Genomic DNA, 27574 nt, shown 5'->3' on the forward strand with positions numbered 1-27574 from the left:
AGGACTATAAATCATTCTACTATAAAGACACATGCACACATATGTTTATTGCAGCGCTCTTCACAATAGCAAAGACTTGGAACCAACCCAAATGCCCATCAATGTTAGACTGGATAAAGAAAATGTGGCACACATAGACCATGGAATACTGTGCGGCCATAAAAAAAAGATGAGTTTGTGTCCTTCGGAGGGACATGGATGATGCTGCAAACCATCACTCTCAGCAAACTATCGCAAGAACAGAAAATCAAACACCCCATGTTCTCACTCACAAGTGGAAGTTGAAAAATGAGAACACATGGGCACAGGGAGGGGAACATCACACTCTGGGGCCTGTTGGGGGGGCAAGGGGATAGATAGCATTAGGAGAAGTACCTAATGTAGATGACGGGTTGATGGGTGCAGCAAACCACCATGGCACATGTATACCTACATAACAAACCTCCACATTCTGCACATGTATCTCAGAACTTAAAGTATATTTAAAAAAAAAAAAAAAAGAACTGGTAAGTAGCAAAAAAAATCTCAGAAAGTTTTTTACTCTTTTCAGTTAAGAGAAGGATGGAATATGCGTAAATTTAAATTTATATAAACATTTTCCCTAAAAAAAAAAAAAACTATGTATGAATTTCAAACTTTTTTGCACCAAAAATTCATACTCACTTGTTATAATGCATGTGAACAAGATCTAGTTTGAGGCACTAAAAAGGATAAGACATCAGCTTGAAAGCAGTCCCTATCAGAGCAGCATGAATTGAAGCAAGAACAAACGTCAAATTTATGGTCAAGATTGGGTGGAAGGATGGGGAAATCAAGGATGCTTTACAAAAGTTTGATGGGGAAAATTCCCCCAAAGAAATCTGAAGTTTACAAATGGGTAACTTGTTTGCAGAAGGGATGAGATAATGTTGAAGAGGAAGCCTGTGGTGGCAAACAATCCACATCGATTTTTGAGGAAAAGATTATTCTTCGGTGTGCCATAATTGAAAAGGACCCGCAATTAACAGCACAAATAATAGACAACACGATAGACATCTCAACTGGTTCTACTTATACATTTCTCACTGAAAAACTGAAGTTGAGCAAATTTTCACGTGATGAGTGCAAGAATGTTGCACCCAAATCAGCTGCAGACAAGAGCAGAGCTTTCAATGGAAATTGTAAACAAGTGGAATCAATGTATTGAAACATTTCTTTGAAGAATTGTAATAGGAGATCAAACATAGCTTTCCCAGTATGATCCTGAAGCCAAAGCACAATCAAAGCAATAGTTACCAAGAGGTGCAAGTGGTCCAGTCAAATCAAAAGTGTACTGGTCAAGAGCCGAAGTCAGAGCAGCAGCTTTTTGGGAGGCTCAAGGTATTTTGCCTGTTGACTTTCTGGAGGGCCGAAGAACAATAACATCTGCTTATTACAGGAGAAAGTGAAGCAAAGCTTTAGCAGAAAAACACTTACGAAATCTTCAGCCGAGAGTCCTTCTCCACCAGGACAATGTCCCTGCTCATTCCTCTTTAAATAAGGGCATTTTTCCAGGATTTTCGATGGGAAACTATTAGGTATCCATCTTACATTCCTGACCTGGCTCCTTCTGACATATTTTTGTTTTCTAATCGTGAAAAATCTGTAAATGGCACCCATTTTTCTTCAGTTAATAATGTAAAAAAGCCTGCATTTTCATGATTAAATTCCCATAACCCTCAATTCTTTACAGATGGACTAAACAGCTGGTATCATCACTTACCAAAGTGTTTTTAACTTGATGAAGCTTACGTTGAAAAACAAAGTTTGTATTTTTAAATTGTATCTTTTAATTCCATTTTCCATGAACTTTTACTTTATTATTTAAAAAATAAACCAGAGTGTTTAAATTCTACTTGCCTTTTTTACTTATTGCACACCTCGGGAGATTTTTTGCCATATGGAGTCACCTCATCCCCTGTCACGATTGCATAATATTCCACAGTAGGAATGTTTCGTGATTTATTTCTTCATTCCCCCACTGATTTCAATTTTCTGCTACTACAAGCATTGTTCATAATTCTGTACTGTTTGTGAGCCTGTACAGGAGTATCCATGCACAAACCTTTTTATGCATTGTGCGAAATGTTACTCTGAGACACCAAGGGAATTGCTGGGTCATAAATCCAATTTTTTCAAAGTAATCCTCTTGTGAACCCGGAACCAAGGCGATTTTTCCCGCCCCGCCAGTTCCCTGTTCAGGAGAGCGCAGCCGTGATTGTCGCGTTCATTCCAGGTCTCTCGCCCCAGGCCTCAGGTGCGAGAGGCGCGGTGACCTACCACCCCGCGGGCACGCGCTCTGGCCACGCCTCGTGGCCCCTTTCATTGAAAGAGCCCACAGGGATCACGTGAAAGAGCCCTGCAGAGTGCGTGACGTCACGACGCTCAGACCAATGGGAGCCTCTGTTTATGTCGGGGGCCATCAAATAGTCATCTTTCCCCTACCATCCCCCGCCCACCCTCTGTCGCGCTGCGCCGGGTCTCTCTCAGCCTTCGGTGGAGGGCGGCGCGCTTAGGCAGGCGGCGGGGCGGCTAGAGTGCCGCGGGGAGGGCTGTGCCGGGTTGCTTTCTGCAGCCGCGTCTCGGCCAGCTCTCCTCGCCGTCCCCGGGGCGCTGTGCGTCTCCAGTCCGGGACCGAAGCCGCCTGCCGTAGCGGGCGGCCAGATCCGCGTCCCGCCTCAGCGCCCGGAGGACATGCGGGAGAGAGAATGAGCCAGAGGGACACGCTAGTGCATCTGTTTGCCGGGGGGTACGGTCCTGGCGGGGCGTGCGCACTGGGGCTGAGGGTGCTGGGGCCGAAGACGCAGGCGAGAGGGGCGAAGGGGGGTGAAGGGAGAAGGGGGGGCAGCGGTGAGGCCTGGGCGGGGAGCAGCCACGGGCCCGCGGGTGAGGGGAGAGACCCAGCCCGTGGATGGCGTAGGGGGCTCCGGTTCGGGGAAGCGAGGGGGTGAGGCCCGGGCCCGGGAGCGAGAGAGGCCCAGGCAGACAAGGTTGAGGGTTTCATAACCCGGGCCGGGAGTGAGGTTTGGGCCCGCTGGGCCTGGAGTGAGGCGGAGGCCGAGTTCAAGCGTCTTAGGAGACGCCGGCGAGAACTGGGGTCGGCGCTTGATTACCCGACCGCCTCTGGACCCGGCTGCACGCCGCAGTCTAGCGGGTGTCGGGGATGCAGGGCCGCTTTGAGTAGCCTGGCTCCGGATTTCGCGTAGGTTGCATGGCCCAAGGGGACGGGGCGGAAAGTGCGGAGGCTGAGGACAAAATGGGCGCCGGAGCCTCCTTCAGCCTTCGCTCCTTGCCGCTCGCTTGGGCCTCCGCACGTCACTCACGCCCCACCTCGGACCTCGGGCAGCTCATTTCCGGGCTTGGCTTTACAGGGTGGGTGGTAAGGGAGCTATGGGATCCAGCGGGGAAGGCGTTGGTATTCTCCCGTGGTTGCTGTAGGGTGTTTCTAGGCCTTGGAAAATTTCTTGCCCGAGCTTTTCCAGGTGGTGAATGGGGTGCAAAGCTTTGCAGTACTTTTGGGGTCAGACTCCTTTCGAGAAAACCACCCCTCTTGTACACTGTTTGCTTTTCTGCTGCTTAGGAGAAAGTAGGAGTGGAGAGAGGTCAGATTTTTTGAAGATAGTGTTAATAGTTACTATGTGTGTGCAAGATTAGGACTAAGCCCAAAGTCTTAGTTCCCTGATTGCCAACATGAGTATTAGAGCTGCCAATTTAGCCTCCTGTTTAGATTTATTCCTTTATATCATTTGGAGAATCAGCAATTTTAAGCGTTACTTATTTGGAGGACTATAAAGAGTTTTCTTATCAAAAATGGCTTCGGTGAATTATGCTGAGACTCTTACCGGCATCTTCTTAAATACTACAGTTTTTAGATCCACCACTTTTAAGATTATGAAAGAAATATACATGCAGTTCTGTTCACGATGTCTTACTTTGAATTGGACATATGGACTCTATTGAGCCAATGATGGCAATACTTTATTTAGGTTGGCACACTTTCATTCAACAAACATTTATTGTACACCAATTATGGGCGAGCCACTGTTCTGGCATAAAAACTATTTTTCTATTAATCTGTGAGACCCGGTTTAGGCAATTGGCTTTCCATATTTCTGAAATGTTTGCTGCCAATAATCAGGCAAATTAAATCTTTTTTTTTAAATGCAGTCGCTGTGTAGATGCTCTTGAAAAGATCTCATGCAAATAATTGAATTTCCTCGTGTAATTAGATCTATAACACCTGAAGTGAGGAGACCACCGATGTAGTCTAGCACTGTTTTAATTTGGCTGAAAAATTGACACTTTTATTTCAATTGCTTCATATATAAAATTAGGAGATTGTATTATATGATCTCGAAAGCCCTTCTCTAGCTCCTAACATTTCTATTACTCCGCGTTCAGGATTCATATATCAAGTTTTGTTAAAAATGGGGCATACTTATATTTGAAATAAATGTTAGCTTGATTGCACTAATTTCCCACTTTGGATTAGGATCATCATTTTGTTATTACAAAAACATGTAAATGTAGGTTTTCTGGTTTAAGAACAGGAATGGGAGGTTTTTGTAGCATCTAAACACATAGATTAGGAGCTCCATCCCGTCCCCGCCAGTCTAGCGTATGTAGTTTATTTAGACTATTAAATGAGATATTGGTATGTAGAATCTGATACAAGGTAGGTGCTCAGTCATATAATTTATCTTCCTTTGCATTTCATCTTGATTTTATTTTTATATGTGGTTACATAAGTGAGTTAAGTAAAACACACCTTATCTATTTAAAGAAAGCCCAGTATATTTTAAAAGAACCATCAGTAACCTGTCACAGTGTATTTAATCTTAGGCAAGGGTTTTCAGAATATGGAGCCTTTGAGTTGTTTTTCTGATAAGTAAAATTGTAATATTCAGATATGTTTATCAGAATCCCAGATTTCTAATAGCCTAGTAACTGTATTGTTAAACACCATCACTGGACCTTGGTTCTGGGTGAAATACTGACATGCATAACTCGTGCTTTCTTTAAGACACCCTTTGATCCCATTATGCTTTTGCCAGAGTTAATATTCAGAGTTTGTAAGGTCAGTAGTTAGGTTAATTGAGTTAAGGAACCATATCATGGCAGCCTGTAAAAAAGATGTAAATATAATTTAATTTTATTTGTACCTCTAATACTGTATGTATGTAGAGATGAAAGCAATATGAAATGTATTTTTAAAGACTGATGGAATTATACATTGTCCAGTTATTTTATCAGCGGCATATATCTACAGAGGCAGCTCATTTTTTTGTATTTGAGGGAGATACTGTCTCATATAGGAGCTATATACCTTCAGACTTTAAGTAGATGAAGTTTTTTCTTTGTAGCTTCTATGACAGAGAATTTAATATATGTAGTGAGTAAAATCAAAGATGATCTAAGAACTGTCTGTTTTTATATCCTGGAGCTCATTTATTTGCTCAATCATTATTATTTATTGAAACTCCCATTTTGGTATAATGAATGATATTTGTTAAATTATTTCACCGGTTTTCTTGAAGATCAGGGCAGAAGTAGAATACTTAAAAGTATAATTAATGTGATTTATTTCCCCTTCACTCTGACCATATTTTTATTAGTCTCATTTCCTTAATTTTTACTACCTCTCCTTTTCCTCTGTCTTGCTCTGTTTAAGCTGCTATTACAAAATACCAAAAACTGGTGGCTTATAAATAACAAATATTCCTATCAGTCCTGAAGGCTGGAAAGTTCAAAATTAAAGCAATAACAGGTTCGTTGTCTGATGGTGGTCTACTTCCTTATAGAAGACACTCTCTTGCTGTATCCTCATGTAGTAGGAGAAGCTAGCCAGGATCTCTGGTGTCTTATAAAGGTAGTAATCCCAAATGTCAGGGCTACAATCTCATGACCTAATCACCTTGAAAGTGTCTACCGCTTAATACTATCACCTTGGGATGTGAGTAGGATTTCATCTTATTAACATTGGAGGAGACAAACATTCAGACATCCTCCTACCCTTTTTTTCCTTCTAAAAATGCATTCTGTTCTTCTTACTAATAGATTGCAAAACTAAGGGAAGTTTCTTATCCTGCTGGATAATATTCTCAAAGAAACCACTTTTCCGTAAATGGATTACTGTAGCAAAGCAGCTACCATTTTTCTGCAAATGGATTAGTGTAGGACAGCATTGTGGGTCAGGGATTCTCCTTCTTGAGACCCTACTTGTGGTCTGAGAGTTTAAAACTATTTTCATAAAAAACTAAGACATTATTGGCACAAATGTGTTGACATTTGTCCTGATAGCACAAAAGCAATGATGGGTAAAACTGTTGATGCCTTAGCATGCATCAAGGCAGTGGCACCAGACTATGGTAATCATATTCACCTCCAGGTACTTGCAATTAAAAAAAAAAAAGCCAGTTTAACTTAAGAATGCTCTTGAGGGAGTAAAAATAATAATTTTATTAAATCGCAACCTTTGAATACCTCTATATTTAATATTTTGTGTGACAAAATGGGAAATAGGCATAAAGTAACTGCATGCGGAAGTGTGGTTATGCATTGTTTCAATTGTAGGCTACACTAGCTTCTTTTTTTCATGGAGACCCAGTCTCACTTAATGATTAATAGACTGACTACTCAGACCAGACATTTTACCAAAAACTGAAGGAAGCCTTTTTAAGGAAAACCACTGATAGCATTTGTTACCAATGACAAAATTCTAGTTTTCAAACAAATTTGAATTTTTGAATTGACCCCTCTCCCCCAGCCTTCCAGTACCTAAGGATGTTTCTGATGAGATGGTGATAGTAAGTGTACATTTTTTTAATACTTTTAGAATGTTTTGAAAGACCTGCAAAGCCAGTGAACCAGTATTTTTCAAATGACCGATATATATATGATGTCATAGAGTCAGGCATGGGTAAAAGAGTCATTCAGATTTTAAAAAAGACCAGTGGATTTTAATACAACAGTACGAAAAGTTTACTGGTATGATTCAGATTCTACATTGCAACTAACCTTTAAGAACCTACCACTTGTCCGGTTTTAATATAGTATTGAAGAATATTGACAATTATCTAAAAAGGGACTGTCTTGTTTAGTAGTTGTTTTCATTAACTAGAAGGCGTTAAGTGTTATGGGAAAAAAGTGGTGCACCTTTAAGGGCTGTGGTGGGAGTGCACTCTAGTACTAAATCGAATGATGATGAGTCTTACTAAGAAGATGACATTTGAGTAAAGACTTGGAAGGGAGAGAATTAGCTATACAAAAGGAACTAGCCCCAGTAAGACCCTAGTCCCAGTAAGACCCTAGCCCCAGTAAGAGTGAGATAATGAGGCAGGTATGGCCAGAATGATAGCGCCTTCTTAGGCCTTTAAAGGATTGTGACCTTTTCTATTGAAATGGGAGGAGTCATCATAGAATTTTTAAAGGCTAACTGGTCTCTGTTAGACTATGCATGGGTCAGAGGCAAAAGTAGGGAGTTGATTTGGCTATTTCAGTAATCCACTTGAGTGATAATGGTGATTCAGACTAGGTTGGAAGCAACGGACCTTGTGAGAAGTGGTTGAATTCTAGCTAGACTTGGAAGGTAAAGGTAATAAGATTTTAGACCTATTGAATGCAGAGTGTAGAAGAAGAGCAAAGAATAACTCCAGGGTTTTTAGTTTGGGCACCTGGAAGGGTGGAATTGCTGTCAACTGAGATGGGCAAGGTTGCAGATGGAACAGAGTTGGCGTAAGGGGAGATCAGAAGTTCCATTTTAGACATGGTAAGTTTGAGAAGTAGAGAGGTCAAGAAGCTGGTTGTTTAAGTGATTGGATGTACTAGCCTGGAGTCCAGGAAAGAGGATTGGACTAGGGATATACATTTAGTGGTCATTGGAGCATAAGTGGTGCCATAAGCCTAGTTGACATCACTAAGGGAGTGAATATAGAGAAGAAGGGACCAAGAACTACCCTCTGGGAACTTCAATAAAAGAGAGCAGGAGAAGAGGAATGAGGAGAAGAGGAGGAACCAGCCAAATAGACTTCATAGTGACCAAAAAAATAGGGTATTCTGAAATCCAAATGAAGCAAATATACAAGATCTAGAAAGGAATAAATGATCAACTATCAAATGTTGGTGTCATTTAAGATGTCTGAAAGCTGTTAACCACTGAATTTAATTGAGGACCTTTGGTGACTTTTTCAGTAATTTCCAGGGCAGGGAAGTAAAAGTCTGGTTGGAGTAGGAGAGAAATTAGAGACAACAAATAGACAATTTTAAGGTTTGCTGTAAAGGGTAGCAAAGAAAGGGGGAAATTTACTTTTACTAAACCTACCACATTCTCTCAGCCTGTTTTGTTCCTATAATGGATTTTTTTTTTTTTTTATTTCTCAGTCTCGTATCCTACTATTTTTCCTTAAAATAGTAAGCACTTTGAGGCCCCCAACAAAGGCATTGCTGTTTCTTAAAAGACCTATTTGCACAGAGATTTTCGTTTTTGTTTTTTTAAACCAGTCTTGGTTACACTGTGCCTACCTTTACGAAAACCAAAAAACACTCTAAATAGTGGTAAAGACTGTACAATTGCATCTTGGGCTGCATGATACGGCTTGCTTCCATGTTTATCTCAGTTGGCTAAAATTTTCTGTATTGCTAGTCTTGATTTTGCTTTATCATCCAAAATAAGAATAACCTGTGAATTTTTTTCTGCATCAGAAACACTTCTTATACTTTAAAAAATGCTGTTTTATTCTGAACCACGCATTGCTGACTTTTCATAAGTTAGTTTGTCAGGTATATAGATGACCATCGCCATTTCAAAAACTTGTATTGTTTCTTGTCTGAACATTAAAGCTTCAGAGAAAATAGTTACACAAATGTACTACCAGAGAAACAATTTTTGGTAAGACTTCCTTAATGATTTGCATAGAATTTCAGGGACAATCTACATTTTTTTATTATTATTATTATTTTGAGATGGAGTTTTGCTGCTGTTGCACATGGTAGAGCGCAATGGCACCATCTTGTCTCACTGCAACCTCCACCTCCCAGGTTCAAGCAATTCTCTTGCCTCAGCCTCCCAAGTAGCTGGGATTACAGGTGCCTGCCACCACGCCCAGGTAATTTTTTGTATTTTTAGTAGATACAGGGTTTCACCATGTTGGCCAGGCTGGTCTTGAACTCCTGACCTCAGGCGATCCACCCACCTTGGCCTCCTAAAGTGCTGGGATTACAGGCCTGAGCTACCATGCCCAGTGCAGTCTACATGTTTTAAGATTGAAAAATTCCTTAAGTTCGGCTAGCATTTTAAAGAAACTTCATGTTTAGTGAGTGATATTTCTTAATGTAACTAATACCCTAAATAGAATATCACTGCAGGCAGAAAAATAAAATATTTTATCCTATTCATCTTGCCTTATAAAGCTAAACACTGTGTACAGTTAACAAAATGAATTCTGAAGTACCTTTTTAAATAGTGTACACATACAAATATTGTGGACCTCATCAGAAAATATTTTGTTCATCTGTTACCTTTCCTGTTAAAAACAAGTTTCCTGATCCATACATGCTCAAGAGGTTAATATTGAGGACATATATCTAACAGTGCCTCGGATTTTTTCCAAGTATGGCTAGTAAAAGTCCTTTTAAAGCTAGGGGAGCCAGATCTAGTGGTTCAGCAGCTTGGGACTATCCAGTCGATGGAGTTTTATGTCTGTGTACTGTCTTAGGAATTCATGACTGGGTATGATGACTGAAATTCATCTGCTTGCTATTCATATTCACTTAGTGAACAATTTCTTTCTCCTTTCTCTCCTGTCTCCCCACCCTCAACTTTTAATTCCTGTGCTTCAATAACTAGTGTGGGAGAGCACTTTGAGGCCCCTAACAGAGGCCTTGCTCTTTCTTACAAGACCTGTTTGCACAGGGTTGTTTTGTTTTGTTTTTTAAAGCAGTTTTGGTTACACTGTGCCTAGCTTCAAAAACAAACAAAAAAAACACTCTAAGTATCTTTTTGCCACTCCTTTACTCAAGAGGTCCATAAAGGCCCTTAAGGTAGCTAGATGCCCTGGCATGCTAGAATTTTTATCTTCAGTATATGCACTAAATAGAAACAACATTTGAAAGTTCTTAGACAGTTAAACTCTAAAAAGTTTGGCTTTACTAGCATCTGCAGTATTACCTAATAGGCTAGAGATATGTCTACATTCCAGTAAATTACTGAGATGACTTGATAAACTTACTGTACAATTTGGCAAACATCATGAAAATGAAATAGTTTAAAGTGTCTTATAAAATTCTTCAGTGATAACCATATTAAACAATTTTAAATATTCTATAAGATCAATACATAGCTATGTGATTATTTGACTCACCAAGTGATCTTGGCCTTCTCATATCTTTAAGATATAAGACATTTGCCTATAAAACTTTAAATGAGTGTCGATCCAGGTCATTTTGCTCCGAATATAAAGAACATGTAGTTACTTCTAATCTGGGTATACCAAGGGTATAGTGACCAGGGGTATAGTGACATTGAAAGAAACTCTCCTTTATGAATTTTTGATGTTACAGATTAATGAACTTAGCTCTTCTGCTACAGACTTGGCTATTCTGTCTTTGGAATTCTTTGCCAGTCAAGAAAGCACACAGAACAAACCAGTGACTGCTTTATAGAAATAACTTTGAATTGTAACTTTTTTAAAATAGTAAAGCATCCAGCCTTGAACTGTGTTATTAATAGCAAATTACATTGGCCACACCTTGCAACTGATGTCATCCACATCACTGGATCAGAGGGAAACAAGACCAGTAATGAGTGCCTGCTTCTACTCCACCATTTTTCCTCTGTTGCTTTTTCTTAGTTTTCAAATTAATATATTATACATCATCTTTCTGTTGTGGTAGATAAGGAGTTAGTTATATTTTACCACTCTCTGTTTCCCCTTTCTTTACATCCTCTCAATATAAAATTTGATACAGTTTTTGTTAAATCAATAGTCAGTGCTTACCTTATTATGACGATACAAATATTGTTTGTTCACTGCTGAGCTAAGTTTGAGTTGTCTATTATGGTGACCTTTCCTTTCTTATGAATAACTTCATTCGTCCCCACCCCGATGCCACTGTCCCTGACTACCCCTGAAGTTAATAATTGCCTCCATTAAAAAACTTTTGCTTAGTTGTGTGAGTACTCATACTTGAACATTTTTTTTTCATATGGTCAGCTGTGTTCATCTGTGAGTCTTTTTTTTCCTGGAGACTTCTGTCCCACTGAATTCTGTCATACTAATCCTATCTTGCTTGGTTTTTTTTTCCAGGTCTGCCGTTTCACTATCATCTTGGGACTTCTTTCTCTGTCTTGGGTTATTCTGTTCCTGCATTTGATTCCTTCCCCACCGCCATCTTCTTTTAGTTTACTCTCTTAATTTGTGGAATACATTTTTTAGTTAGCTGTGTAAGAAAAGGGTATACAGTAGACAATTTCTTGAATACTTCTTTGTCCCAGATGTATAGTTTGGTTTGGTATAGAATTTTAGGATAAGTAATCTGCAGTTGTCGAGAAGCGTGATGCTAATCTGGTCACTTTTCCTCTATTATGTGACCTTTTTTTTTTTCTGGAGTTGAAGTCCTTGAAAGATTGCAGTAGTGCATCTTGGTGTGGATTGTTTTTGCATCCTTTGTTCCTGCTAAACCTAACCTCAGAAATGTTGAGTTTGTGTTCTTCAGAGAATTAGCCTTCTGCCTAGGAATATAGCGCGCGCGCGCGTGTGTGTGTGTGTGTGTGTGTGTGTGTGTAAGGCATAGGGAGACACTGGGCATCCTACCTTTGTCATACAGCCTGTGTGGCAGCAGCCAGTCCTTCTGTTTTCAGTTCTTTGCCTTAATTCCCTCTTGAATACTTGGTGCCCGTAATCATTAGGCCTCTCAGGGATTCTGCAGGGCAAAACCCTGCTGCTTTTTGGTATTTCCCTCTGCAAGCCTTTCTTCCTCTTTACTAAGTTGTCTTTCCCATTTGCCTCATTGGTTGAAAACTTGCAGCTGCAGATTTCTCTGGGGCTTTCTGTTCTTCTGGCATATTTCTTTAGACAGTGATATTTTTGACATGGAGAAAAGATAAATCTAATGTAGTTCATCCCAACTTTATTGAAGCAATGGTTTTGTTCTCTACATCAATTCTGATTTCAGTGTGCATAATAATTATTTTTTTTTTTTGCAGCAAGAGAAATACCAGAGTGTCACCCCTACACTACACATCTATTGCATTCTATAATGTAAAACTGCTTCAGGACAACCTAGTGCTTGTGCATCTACCCACTTATGCCACCCCCACCTCTCTACAATTTACTTACTTATTTTTTTGAGGTGGAGTCTCGCTCTGTCACCCAGGCTGGAGTGTGCCGTGGTGCAATCTCAGCTCACTGCAACTTCCACCTCCCAGGTTCAAACAATCCTCCCACCTCAGACTCCCAAGTAACTAGGATTACAGGTGTGCACCACCATGCCCGAGTAATTTTGTGTGTGTGTGTATTTTCAGTAGAGGTGGTGTTTCACCATGTTTGACAGGCTGGTCTTGAACTCCTGACCTCAAGTGATCCGGCTTCCTCGGCCTCCCGAAGTGCTAGGATTACAGGTGTGAGCCACCATGCCTGGCCTTATTTTTTTGTTGTTTTTTAATTTTGTTTTTTGTTGTTGTTGTTGTCGTCATCATTTTGAGACAGGGTCTCACTCTGTTGCCTAGGCTGGCGTGCAGTAGTGCAATCACAGCTCACTAAAGTCTTGAGCTCCCATGTTTAACGATCCTCTCACCTTGGCCTCCCAAGTAGCTGGGATTACAGGCATATGCCACTGCACCTGGCTGTTTTTTTCTTTCTCTTTCTCTTTTTTTTTTTTTTTTTTTTGAGATAGAGTTTCACTCTTGTTGCCCAGACTGGAGTGCAATGGTACAATCTCGGCTGACTGCAACCTCCACCTCCCGGGTTCAAGCGATTCTACTGCCTCAGCCCCCGGAGTAGCTGGGATTACAGGTGTGCACCACCACACCCAGCTAATTTTTTGTATTACTGGTAGAGACAGGGTTTTACCATGTTGGCCAGGCTGGTCTCGAACTCCTGACCTCAGGTGATCCACCTTTCTCGGCCTCCCACAGTGCTAGGATTACAGGCATGAGCCACCACCCCCAGTCTCTTTCTTTCTTTTTTTAAGAGACAGAGTCTCACTGTGTTGCTTAGGCTGGTTTCAAACTCCTGGACTCAAGTGATCCTACCACCTCAGCCTCTGAAAGGGGCTGGAATTAACAGGCATCAGCCACCATGCCTGGCCAGTTCAGATTCTCATGTGTTTTACTTCTGAAGTGTTTTTTAAATATCATAGTATTTACCTTGTCTGTTGGTCTGGCCACAAAATATTCATAATACTTCTATTACAAAATTTCATAGTTACTATTATCAGTAATAGAAATACATAACTATATAGCTACTATTTATTGAGTACTTTTTATGTGCCACTTTACAAAATGCTTTATATGGATTATATTATATCATCTTTACAACAAGCGTGTGAGGCATAGGTGTTGTTTTTACCATTGTTGTTTTGTTTTCGCTGTTTAATATTTATTTTCTTGGAATCAGGAATGACTGGGTAGGAATCATGGCTTTATGTGCTTATGTTGCTTTTTGTTTGTTTTCGTTTTAATTATAGAAGTAATTCATGTTCATTGGAGACATTTTTTAGAAGTTATTCATATTCAACAATACTCTTTCTTAGGTTTTACAGAATATAAAATCAAAACATGTACATATTTATTATAGATTTTGGGCCTGTTTGTGGGTTTTATGCTCAACAAATTTACAAAGTAAATAAACTAAACTGCTAAAAAGAAATCAGGCAAAGACAAATTGAAGTTATTATGGTTTGCCATAATAGATCACTGTTGTAGTTTGAATATGGTATGGACCAACCCACAGGTTCTTCTGAGTTCTGCACTGCATATACTCAAAGTATACTGTGTGATGATGACTCATGTCTTTTACCACTTAACTCTCAACTCTTATCGTAAGTAAATTAATGGCTTCTATTTAAGATTCTCCTTGTGGCCTTACATATAATGAGGTTTTAAGACTATTTCATGGCTGTTTGAAAATATCTTTTCCTTGTTTATTGAGTATTGAGGTTTCTAAGTTCTACTTAATTTTGTTTCAGATTTGCTATAATCCTACTACTTTTTGTCTAATTTTGTTGAAGTCTGACCATATAATTGTGGTTTCGACATTTTTTGGGGGGAGGTTAAATTTTTTTAACTGCCTGTTTAAAGCTATGAGTGGAATTTTTTTTGAAATATTAAGCTTATTTATGATTGAATGTTTCACATAATATAAATATATTCAGCCCCAGATAGTTCATGTATTAAGAATTCCTACTAGTTTTCACATATTTTTCAAATCAGATTTGTCAATGTATCGTTTACGTACAGTAAAATCTACGCTTTGTTAAATGTATACAGTTTCTTGACTTTTGGCAGATTTATAAAGTCCTTTAAGCACTACTATAGTCAGGATATTGACTGGGCCCAGTGGTTCATGCTTATAATCTCAATACTTTGGAAGCCTGAAGTGGGAGGATTGCTTGAGGCTAGGAGTTCAAGACCAGCTTGTGCAACACAGCAAGACCCTGTCTCAACAAACAATTAAAAAACTTAGCTGGGCATGGTGGCATGTGCCTGTAGTCCCAGCTGCTAGGGAGGCTGAAGCAAGAGGATTGCTTGGACCCAGGAGTTCAAGGCTACAGTGAGCTATGATCATGCCACTGCACTCCAGCCTTGGTAACAGAGCAAGACCCTATCTCAAAAAAAAAAAAAAAAAAAAAAAAAAGGATATTGACCATTTTTTGTTATTCCAAGAATTCCCCCATACCCCTTGCAGTCACTTTCTTCCCTCTCCTCTACCCCTGGGAAACCACTGATCTCATTTCTGTTTGTCTCATTTTGCCTTTTCTAGAATATCATAAAAATGTTTGCTTAAGTAGGGATAATTTTTTAATGTCAAAAATAAAAGCCTTTTGTGCCTAGCTTTTTCAGTTAGCATAATGCTTTTGAGATTTATCCAGGTGGTGGCTTTTTACTGCAGAATAGTATTCCATGATATAGGTGTATCACAGTTTGCTTCCACTAGTTGATAGACATTTGGGTTGTTCCTGGTTTTTAGCTATTAATAAGTATAGCTATTATAAACATTCATGAACAAGTCTTTTTGTGGACATACCTGTTCATTTCTCTTGGGTCAGTACCCACAAGTGAGATAGGGTTGTGTGGCAATTTTATGTTTATCTCTGTAAGAAACTGACAAACTGCTTTCTAAAATGTCTGTACCATTTTTAATTCCCACCAGTAGTGTAAGAGATTTCCAGTTGTTCAGCAGTTGGCTGTTGATCAGTCTTTTTAATTCTAGCCATTAATAGATGGGCAGTGGTATCTTATAATGGATCTACTTTGCTTTTCCCTGATGACAAAGGATTTTGAGAATTCTGTGTATTTATTTGCATCTATATATCACTATCTGTTAAATCTCTTACTGAATTACGTGGTTTTGTTCCTGATTATAAGCACTTTTGCAGGTAATGATTTGCAAATATTTGTTCTCAGTCTGTGGCTTTCATTTTCTTCTCAGTTTCTTTCATTATCTTAGCAGTTTTAGTTTCTTTCAGAGTATCAGTTTTTAGTTTTGATAAGGTCCAGGTTTTCAGTTTTTTTCCTTTAATTTGTGCTTCTGTTGATCTCCATGTAAGAAGTCTGTGCCTAACACAAAGTTAAAAGATTTTTTTCCAGATTTTTTTTCCTAGATGTTTTATAGTTTCATCATTTTAAACTTAGGTCTATGATCCATTTTGAGTTAATTTTAAAATGTAGTGTGAGGTAAGGGTTACGTTTTTTATTTTACGTATGAATGTTCTTTATCTTTTAATAGTTTTGTTGCATAAGTTTTTCACTCATTAGTTGCATACAGTTTGGTTTTATCTTATTTTCTTGGTGGCATATACTAATAAATCAATATGACATATTTTTATCTTTTAAAATTTCTTTTAAATTCTATTTGGAGTGATACTAACATTGCCATGCCTGCTTTCCTTTTTATGTATATGTGTGTGTGGTTTTTTTTTAATTGTGGAGGTAGAATTGTTTAGTGTTTTATTGAATGGGTTGCTTTTCTTTTTCTTTTAATGCCCATTTTGAAGGTCCATGTTAACCTGACTCAACTAGCTTTTCTCTTTGACCGCACTAAGAGCTTTTCTGAGCGATTTTCCCTTTTGGTTAGAAAGCAGTTCTAAAGGCTTCACTTGGTAGCTATTAATATTTTAAGAGGAAATTACTTTCTACTCTTGTATTTTAAAATAAGAAACTAATAATTACTCAGCCTATATCTTACATACCTTTTAAACAGTTTAATGTCATTAAGAGCTTTTGTTCTTATGGTTCTGGTGATCCGTCCTTTTATTTATGTTGGATTATTCTAACAACCCTACCTACATTGCACAGATTTCCATGTGTAGGCCTGACAGACATTAATTGTGAGACTCAAATGCCAATTTTTTTCTTTTTTGAGACAGGGTCTCACTCTGTTGCCCAGGCTAGAGTGCAGTGGCGTGATCATATTCACTGTAGTCCTGAACTCCTATGCTCAAGCACTTTTCCCACCTCAGCCTCCCGAGTAACTAGGACTACATGCATACCCCACCACACCTGGCTAATTTTTTAAACAAATTTTTTGTAAGGTGGGGTCTGGCTGTGTTGCCCAGGCTGATGTCAAACTGTCCTCAAACCATCCTCCTGCCTCCTCCCAAAGCTCTGGGATTACATGTGTGAGCCATGCCCTCAAATGCTGTATTTTTTTGTAGATGAAATACTTTTGAATATTTGGGTATCTAACATAAGAGAACTATATATGTTTAACTATCAATGAGTTCTTTCTTAATGCTCAGAAGACCATTTCTTCAGTTTGAAAGGACAGAAGTTTGAAAGACAGGATATACCTCAAAGAATGGCCTAGATTTTAACGGAGCCACAAGTTATATATACATGAGTACTAAAGCAAACCTTAGGACGGTATTTAAAGCCATGATGTGACTTACCAGTACAATTTTAGTAACAGCACCTATCAGTTGAAGTCATCAGCAATTATTCTTGCCAGATAGTTATTAAACTGTGTTCATTTTAGTTACTGAAGATGTTTGTATGTAATCAAATAATGGAATCTCTTAAAAATTTGTTTAGTCATCTAACATAAAAAATTATAAATTTTAGTATGTTGGCAAAGCTCCAGGTACCCATGAGGATTACAGCTCTGGGCATATGTACTAACTTATGAATCAAGTAGATGAGCTTTGTTCTTTTTTTTTTTTTTTTTTAGATGTGGTGGTACAGTGGGAGCTATTCTGACATGTCCACTGGAAGTTGTAAAAACACGACTGCAGTCATCTTCTGTGACACTTTATATTTCTGAAGTTCACCTGAACACCATGGCTGGAGCCAGTGTCAACCGAATAGTGTCTCCTGGACCTCTTCATTGCCTAAAGTGAGAGCATAGTATTCAGCAGTCTTTTTTAGTTTGCGTTAGTGATTTCCAGATGTTTGTTTACTTATATTCTGTGACATTTAAAATGATTCTTTATAAACCTATTTACAGAAGTTACTCTGAATTGTACTCATAAGGAATGATAATCCCTAATGGAGAAGAATAGTTAGATAAAATAAAGTGTAATTTTATTTCCAAATCATGTGTATTTAGAATATTTCTACATTTATCCAGTGGATTTTTTTCTAAAGCTATTGTAAGAATTTTATTTTGGATTATTCATTTACTTTTGAAATGTGGTAATGTTTAATGCTAACTCCTTTCGTGTATGTTTTTAATGTTCCAAGTACTCTCACAAGTAAGTACATCCAATTAACGACAATCTGTGATTTTTATGTAACCTAAGTACAACTGAGACAGCAGAGTTCTAATGCTATTCAGGATTTGTTTAACATTTCCTGATGGTTTGGAAAAGATTTGTTTTTATATTTTGCCATACTTCATTATGTTGCCATTGGATTTGAAATTTCAAAACTATTAAGATCAGGTTTTGCGTGTTTATACTCGTAAATAACTGAATGCCTTTGTGTCTGCCTTATCAGCTCACTGTTTGAACTTAGTTCAGTAGTGTTTATTTTGTAATAGCAAATAAACTCATTCTGTGTATTTACCTTTGTTACTAAAAGGTTTCATCAGCCTTTTCTTTTTTCAAACTTGTTTACATAAGTACATGAATAGGTAGAATAAAATTGATAACAGTTTTGGATTAAAATGCCGTAATTGGGCTGGGCGTGGTGGCTCTCGCCCATAATCCCAGCACTTTGGGAGGCCAAGGTGGGTGGATTATCTGAGGTCAGGAGTTCGAGACCAACCTGGCCAACGTGGTGAAACCCTGTCTGTACTAAAAATACAAAATTAGCCAGGTGTGGTGGTGTGCACCTGTAATCCCAGCTACTCAGGAGGCTGAGGCAGAAGAATCACTTGAACCTGGGAGGCAGGGTTGCAGTGAGCCAAGATCGTGCCACTGTATGCCAGCCTGGGTGATACAGTGAGACTGTGTCTCAAAAAAGAAAAAAAAAAATGCTATAGTTACAGATAAATATTTCTATCTGATTTATAATAGGAAAGGTATTTTAATACCATGATTTTGATATTTACTACCACAGATTGCCTCCCCTTAAAATTCTTCTTTTGACCTCTGTGGTAATACTTTTTAATTCTCTTTTCAGTGGTTTTGCCTTCTCTTCACAGGAACTTTAGTAATCCTTCTGGGCTGTGTTTTAGTTTCTCAGTTTTTCAGGCCCTCTTTTAAGCTCTTCATATATTAATTTACTTAATCCTCACAGTAACCAGTAGAAGGGTACTGTTTTTGTTTTGTTTTGTTTTGTTTTACTGCTGATAAAACTACGTATGAGAGAAAAGTTATTTCAGGGTCTTAGAGTTATTCATTACCAACAGTGAGCTTCATATCTTGAGAAGTCTGGCCGCTCAATTCAGGCCTTAATTAACCATTAGACCCAACTACCTTTAAAGAGATCCCTCTTAAGCAGATAGATGCTTGAGAACTACTTGGCCTAGTCTGTTAACTCTGAATTAAAATACCTACTCTTCAGTTTCTGTTCCTTCTGACTGCCAAAACTTCATTTCATAACTTACTCCAAAAAAGCCTTCTGTGACTTACACCTAGCTCTGTTCCTTTCTCTGCTGGGCATGTATGTATCTAGGTTGTATAGTATTTGCTTGTTAATATGGTCTGTTAATTTATTTGTTTTGTTGTCATTCTTTTTATCAAAACAGAACAGCAAATTCCACAGTGTCAGGGTCCTCGCCTTCTTTTTTCTATCTACTTACTTTTTCTACTTATAAACAGCTAATTATACAGTTAAATACTCAGTATAGCAACTGTTAACTGAGTGGCAGGAGAAATAACAGGCCAACCATTCTGGTACCTTAAAGGACATTAGGGTGATAGGTTCTGCTACAGCATTTCAATGGAATGGGGATGAGATAATACTGCAATACTAAGAAGTATTGTCCAATGTTGAGTAAAAGACCTGAAAATTAGGAAGGAACTACATTTCTAGTTGGCAGGTAGTTATTAAGCTTTCAATTTGCTGGTAAAGATAGTAAAGTTAAGGAAATCAAAGATAAGAGTAGCATGATCATATGAAAATAATGTAGAACTCTTTATCTTTGTGTCTTAATCTTTCAGGAAAGAATCTGAACAGATTTTTTAATCACTACTAGTAAATCTATTATCAGTCTTCAACAATTTATGCTATGTCATGAAAAAAACAATGTTTTGTGTTTTGTTGTGTTTCCTCTTTTTCTTTTAATTTTTTTTGTTGTTGTTGTTGTTTTTGGAGACGGAGTTTAACTCTGTCTCTAGGCTGGAGGACAGTGGCACAATCTTGGCTCACTGCAACCTCCGCCTTCCAAGTTCAAGCGATTCTCCTACCTCAGCCTCCTGAGTAGCTGTGATTATAGGCATGCACCACCATGCCCAGCTAATTTCTGTGTTTGTTATTAGCAACGAGATTTCACTATGTTGGCCAGGCTGGTCTTGAACTCCTGGCCTCAAGGAATCTGCCCGCTTCAGTGTCCAAAGTGCTGAAATTACAGGCATAAGCCACCGTGCCTGGCCACAAATTTTTAATAAATAAGGAAAACCAGACAAGCATAACATAATACAAATAGACTGGATTTAGACTCTAACTTTATTTATACAAGGTAAATAAAGTACCAGACTTTGAAGGATATTTCTAATAGAATGTTTTTTCTCTTTCAGGTTGATCTTGGAAAAAGAAGGGCCACGTTCCTTGTTTAGAGGATTAGGCCCCAATTTAGTGGGGGTAGCCCCTTCCAGGTAAAAAAAAAAAAAAAAAAAAATTGTTTAAAGTTAAGCAAATTATGGCAATCTCTTTTGTTTCAGCACACCTGGATTTAGTCATTTATAGATACAGTTAAATTTCTAAATGTGGTTTTCAATGTTTATGGGAAGTTAAAATACTTAATTTTCTTTTTAAGAATTTCAGGTGCTAGCCAGAACAAATTTATATAATAATGTTTGGTGGTAGGAAATGGTACTGGATATTTTGAAGACTAACAGTATTTCAGTGCTATTAGAAATTAACAGTAGTAATATGAATACAATGGCTATGTTTCATAATATAAGAGAAGGTATAGTATTTGCATTAAATTATTGATAGTCTTATACTGGGGAAAATAATAAAGTATCGCTTATTATAGCTAGAAGTTTAAGGAACACTGTATTTATAGATAAGAGTTTTAAATGTTAAAGTTCTATAAACGGACCTGAGATTTTTTGGGGGAGCTGTTGTAATCAAAGTTGAAAATTATGAATATATTATATATCTTTATATTGCATTGACTAGGAGATATAAAATTAGTAATATTTGCAAGATAAATCTGGAAATACCCTCATAGCTAGTGGCAGTATATTGAGTCTTCTGGGGAGATGCTTATGCTCTCATCTGACCATAGGAGTTAGAAGAATTTGGGGCTGCAGAATTGAAAATCTACACAGGGCTAAGGCTGTAAAATACTCCTGATATTTTGAGATAAGTGCTTGGTAGATTTGTGAGTTTAACTAAACCAGCTCTTGCATCTTGAAAAATTTTGACTCTAAGAAAGGTAAGCATTCTTTTAAACAAATATTTTCCTTGTACGAAAAGGCATTTGGGGTATCTTGAATTTTTCTGCTTTTCATAGCTATCCTGCTCTGCACTCCACCAGAAGTTAGTGTTCCTTTCTCCCTTTCCACATAGAAATCAAACTTCAAAGAAACAAGATAGAAAAGTAGAACCAACGGACTAGGAAGGATGTCAGGGCTTAGCACAGGGTTGAAGAAAGGGACAAAAAGTCTAAAAACCTGAGAATTTGTGTATCGTTGAAGGGCAGTAAGTGATGTACATGGCCTTTACCATAATAAAAAGGAAGCTATTCAAGGAAGATGCTGAAGAGATGTCAGGGTGATAATGATAAAGAACTATGGTGTAACTGGTATCAGTAACCATCCAAAAGGATGGGCATGGCACCATGTGTATAAAGAACTATGGTGTAACTGGTATCAGTAACCATCCAGAAGGATGGGCATGGCACCATGTGTAGGTGCAAAGGACCGCATAGTAAGATCATTGTGAAGCAGTTTTTATGCAAAGTCAAAAGACAGAGAACAAGCAAAGGAACTAATAACTAAAGGAGCAGCCAAAGGAACTAGCAGTAAGAAAGGGGAAGATCTGGAACTCTTAAAACTAAGTCATTTTTTGGCTTATGGGACAAACCAAACAGATAGAATGGTTCTGTTACCTATTAAGGAAGCGAGAAGGACATGAAAACATCACTTTGTCATTTTTCTCTGACACCATTGCATCTTAGATTGTTAAACAGAACACGGTACAAAGTTCATATTTAGAGTGAAAATGCTTTCTGTATCCAAACCATGTACCAGATCCATGTCTTGTTATTTATTAGGTTTCAACTTTTTATGGGTTCTTTTCTCTTTCAGAAAATATCCAAAATTGCATCCTAATTATAAAAAAAGTTAAAAGAAAAAAACACCAAATGCAATGGCTCATGCCTATAATCCATCTTCTTGGGAGGCTGAGGTGGGAAGATCATGTGAGACCAGGAATTCAAAACCAGCCTGGGCAACATAGCAAGACTCTTATCTCATAAAACAAAAACAACAACAAAAGTATAGCGTAAAGTTTCTACCCTAAACACATCATCTCTCATCCTGTGTACCTTCCCACTCACTTACACTTCTCGTAGATAACCACCATTAATAGACAGTTCCTGTATATTCTTCTAGTAATTTTTCTGGGTTATCATATACATAAAAACATGTATACTTAATATTTATTATGCTTTACGTAAACTGAATCATACTAAATGTTTAACCTAATTTAACTTGAAGTTTTTCCATGGATAGTATGTGGGGTTTTTTTTTTAATTGTATAGTATTCCATCTTTAATAAACATTTGCTTATTATACATTTAGATTATTTTTAGATTTTCACTGTATAAACAATGGTTCAGTAAACATACCTCAACCTTTATCTTTGAACACTAGGAAGTATTTTTTTTAGGATGGTTACCTAAAATTAGAATTTCTGAATAGAAGGGCATATGCATATTTAAGACTAGTGAATATTACTAAATTACCTTAGTATAAAAAGGCATACTGGATTTTTATCCCTTATCCATAGCCTTACCAATGCTGGCTACTGTCCATCTTTTTTTAATACTTACCAAATGGACTGAAAGGAATTTTTCACTGTTTTAATACATATTTATTTAATTTTTGGTATAGTCATACTTTCTTGTAATTTGTCATTTGTCTATCCTGTGGATTGCCTATATATATTTCATGGCCATTTTCTCATTAGGATTTCTTTTTTTCTTACTGATTTCTAGAAATGCATTGTTTATTCCTCTTCCCAACTTGGCATCAAGTGTATCTTATGTTTTTCCTTCTCATAAAGTACGATATTTCATTTTAAGTTATATTAATTTTCCTTTTTTCTTAAGCACATTAATAAAGGTACAACAGTGAAATTCTCATTTGTACTTGTCTACTCTGATTCTTATTGGATGAGTAATCATCCAGTAAGATGGGGAAATAACAGGATGTTTCATACAGCAAGCAAATAATTCAAAACATGGGAAGTTAACATAGAGGAGGTAGTGGGGATGCATAAAGTCATAGTCAGTAAGTTAACAATGAGGGAACTAATTAAATTTCACTCAGTGTTCACAAACATTGGAAAACATTCTAACCTGATGGGTCTGATTTCTTTTGTTGGAATTGTTTTGTCTGTTTAAGGATAATGTGAATTACAGTGTGTGTACTATGAATTAGAATATACCACAGTATCTTAAAATTGTTTAGCATATATTTTAATCATTTGGATCTGCTTCACCCTCTTCTCCCCATGAAAAAAATTATATGTTAAGTGCTCATGCCATATCTACTTATCTCCAATAACTATATTTACTTTAGCCTTAGCACTGCACCAGCCTTACAGCCTTATTCATTCATTTAGTTTCTAAACATCAAAATCTTAAATACTTTTTGTTTAAATTAGTTGTTATTTTGTTTTTATTTTCTTTTTTAAAAATTTCATTTTTTCTTTTTATCTTTTTGGATACCAAGTTTTAGTGAGTTAAGTGGCTGTCAGAGTATTGGACGGGGGTCTGTTTGAGGATGAATGGTAGGAACTTTACATTTGATACTGTCTTACTTTAATGAGTCAATACAAAAAGTACTTCATAGTATTTATGAAAAGTGTATATATCTAATGTTACATGAGAATGTGGCTAGGACTTTGTTTATGGTTTTTAAATTTCTGCATTCTAAAATTATGAAGATCAATTTATATGTAAGTCTTATGCATTAAGAACATGCTTTTTGATAAATCTAAATCTCTATTTTAGAGCAATATACTTTGCTGCTTATTCAAACTGCAAGGAAAAGTTGAATGATGTATTTGATCCTGATTCTACCCAAGTACACATGATTTCAGCGGCAATGGCAGGTATGAATGTATAATGTTAAAAAACAAAAAACTTCTTGAAACCTAGAGACTTAATATTGAATTATAAGTTTGTAGTGAGAAGTTGATGATTTATGTGCTTTTCATTGATTAGATGATTTTTACATTTATCCATATAAACCAAATTAGGTATATGTAAAATCTGTCATCAGTTGACGTTTTTGTAGTTAGGAGTTTCCATGCTAGGGTACAAGTAATATATTTATATTGCCTTGTGTAGTCCACTGAATGTTTAGTGATCATTGTTAACAGTTTTAAGAATCCAACCATAATTACACTGTAAATAAGTTACAGAGCTGTGATTTACTCTTCTCTCCTCAATTTCTGTTAGTGTCTTTTCCCTTTTTGCTGCATGTTTTGGCTTCTGTCTGAAATGTGTCGGCAATTCTTGGTAAAGTATTCATTTTGTCCTGTGCTCAAATGCTGAAATTTTTGTGAGTGATGATAATTCAGTTACCATGTGTATTTTTTTAAATTGTTTATTCTACATAATTCACACTAGATAGCTCCTGAAATTTAGACACTGGCTATGTGTACATGCTTACTATAGAAATGTTTCCAGGAACTCTCTCTTTCTGTCATCACTGATAAGTATATATGATTCTGAATTAAAACAACAAGTTTTAGGTCTTTATACTGCCATAAAGATAAACAGTTGGTTTGACCAATCTGGTTCTGGAATCATTTGCTGCTATGCATGTTGGACAAAGCCATGAACTTCGGTTTTCCATAGAAAATTCTCCCTAATATCTGAGATTTATTGCATATTTACTCATATCTCAGATTTTCAAATTATGCTGTAACTTTATAAACTGTAGCTGCTTTCATCAGCTATTGATCAATAAATTGAGTGTCAATTATGTGCTTAATAATAAGTGCCCTAAACTGTTAAAACACTTTTGGTTTAGAAATAAATTGAATCAATTTGACCTATATACTTCATGAAGTAAGTAAGTTTGAAATACAAATTTCTGAAAGGTCAATAGCCCTTATCATATTACAAATTGTTTCTAAGACTTTTTGTATTTAGTAATTGTCGATTGACTCACTGAAGCTTTAAAACTGGAAGGGACAATCTAAAGGTCAAAAGAGTGAAATACAATCATTTACCAATAAGGAGACCTTGGGCAAATTATGTAATTTATGTGAACCTCTGTTAGCTTACCCATGGAATGAGTCAAGTGGTCTACATAGATTTGGATTTTGAGAATCAGTTCTTTCATTAGTGTCTCACTGACACTAATCAGTGTCATAGAGATTATCTTGTTACAATTAGAATTTTTTTAATGTAATTTTTACAGATGTTGAATATTAATAGATAGAATTTTTCCCCTATGAATTTGGATGTAAGGTAAAGGTTGGTGGCCAGTGACAAACCTTATAACCACTCTATCAGGTTCTTTAAAAATACATTTCTGAATTACCAGTGATTATGATTTTGGCTTATAACCTCAGATAATTATAAAGAAACATTAATCTTATTTGAAAGAATTGGAATCTAGAAAGTTAGATGAGCGGTCATTTTAAGTTGATATTTTTTTTTTTCCTTTTTTTTTTGAAACGGAGTCTCGCTCTCTCCCAGGCTGGAGTGCAGTGGCGTGATCTCTGCTCAGTGCAAGCTCCGCCTTCCGGATTCCCGCCATTATCCTGCCTCAGCCTCCCGAGGAGCTGGGACTACAGGCACTCGCCACCGCGCCCGGCTAATTTTTTGCATTTTTTTTAGTAGAGACGGAGTTTCACTGTGTTAGCCAGGATGATCTCGATCTCCTGACCTCATGATCCGCCCGTCTCGGACTCCCAAAGTGCTGGGATTACAGGCCTGAGCCACCGCTCCCGGCCTTAAGTTGGTATTTGTTATATCAATATAGCAAATGTAGAGGTTCAGAATATATTTCCACTGGAACATCTTATTTCATTAGATTATCTCATCAGAATTTATTACTGTATTTGTATCACATTGCAAAGAATTTCAGTAGAATTGTCACTTTGCACTTTTTTCTCAAATGTTTACAAATGTTAACATGTAGTTCGTTTTTATCTATACATTGATACCATTTCCCAACTTGAATTCCTCGAGTTTTGGTAAACTTATGGTCTCATACTTGTTCAGAGGTTATTGCACTGTACACTTATTGTGTAGAAAATACTGCTTGAATTTGTTTGCAGTTACATTGTTCTGAGAACTGTGCTTTCAGAGCTTCTGTGCACTATTAATGAGCATTAACATCTAGCTTTGCAGTTTTATTCATAACTATATGGTTGGTAAAACTGAATGGTCCAGTGCAGACTCATTGAAGTAGCCTTTTGCCCCCTTTGTTCTTGAAATAACCTAGACCAGATTACTCTGGGGTTTTTTTTAGGATTATTTTTATAGGTCTAAACATGAATGATTTGGGGGTATGAACTAAAGCTAGTTCTGTGAAAAATCATTTTCAGCTGTCTATTCAAGGGAAAAAATGCTAACCTTGTCACTTTAGTACACAAAAACACACTAAAATGGACCATTAATGATACTGCCTGCAAGATTTTAACACACCAGATAGCACACACATTAAGGATTTATAAGGCACTGTACATTATTTTTATTCCAAGTGACCTCTCAATTCATTTTCATTTTGCATTTTATCCATATGAACTCATGTTTAGATACTAAAAATTTATTTTATTAAAAGGACAGTTTAAAGTGGGTCTTTTTGTTGTAGTGCATACTGTAAGAATGTGTAAGCCTCTAAAATTGAGCTGTACATTTTCATGCATTAAAAATTTTTTTCAGTTGTGAGGATATTTAATCAAATTAAATAATGTTGACTCTTAGTATTTTGCCTGCCTTTTTTTTCTCTTACACATGACCTTTGACAGACTCAGTATATCTCAGCTATTGAGGGTATCTGTTTTGTTGCCTGTATATTTTGTTTAAATTAACTTGTATATTCCTCTGTATACACCTAGGCACAGATGTATGCAAAAAAAATTTATTAAATTACTTCTTTCTTTATAGTAATTCCCAATTTTTAAAAGATTTTATCTGGCATGTATATACTTTTATATAGAACATTATAAATGTAAAGGAAATGAATTCTGATTTTGATTGGATTATATATTCATACAGTTCTCAATTTTTAAAATACTAGTAATGTAATCATTGAAAGTTTCCTACATACGTAGTGGGTTTTATTTGCTTACAGCATACACTTATTTTTCAATTTATGTTTTTCTATTAGACTTAAACTTCATTATAATAAAGGCTTTTACTCATTAAATACAGGTATTGTCTTGCATTTATGAAATATTTTTGAACAATATTTTATTTGTCCATGGCAGTTAATTCAGCCAGATGGATGGTTGGACAGATGTTTTGTGTGTTTGTGTGTAAACATTCTTCCTGTTTTTTGTTTTGTAGAACACAAGAAATTAAATACAAAATAATGC

At 37.0% G+C, this 27574-nt stretch overlaps 1 protein-coding gene across 3 annotated transcripts in view; it reads left to right on the forward strand.

Annotated features, from left to right (window-relative positions):
* The first annotated feature begins 2490 nt into the window (after nt 1–2490).
* Nucleotides 2491–27574, forward strand: part of SLC25A36 (solute carrier family 25 (pyrimidine nucleotide carrier), member 36) — a 38373-nt gene continuing 13289 nt past the window's right edge. For 2 of the 3 annotated variants that reach the window (XM_011973041.1, XM_011973042.1), the window contains exons 1-4: nt 2491–2767; nt 17403–17567; nt 20356–20433; nt 24027–24127. In XM_011973041.1, the coding sequence (XP_011828431.1) occupies nt 2727–2767; nt 17403–17567; nt 20356–20433; nt 24027–24127 (385 nt within the window). In that variant the 5' untranslated portion in view covers nt 2491–2726. The remainder of the gene's footprint in view (nt 2768–17402; nt 17568–20355; nt 20434–24026; nt 24128–27574) is intronic. The other variant, XM_011973043.1, reaches the window with a different exon arrangement.

This window comes from Mandrillus leucophaeus, unplaced genomic scaffold, assembly GCF_000951045.1.
Source record: "Mandrillus leucophaeus isolate KB7577 unplaced genomic scaffold, Mleu.le_1.0 Scaffold1335, whole genome shotgun sequence".
Taxonomy (NCBI): domain Eukaryota; kingdom Metazoa; phylum Chordata; class Mammalia; order Primates; family Cercopithecidae; genus Mandrillus; species Mandrillus leucophaeus.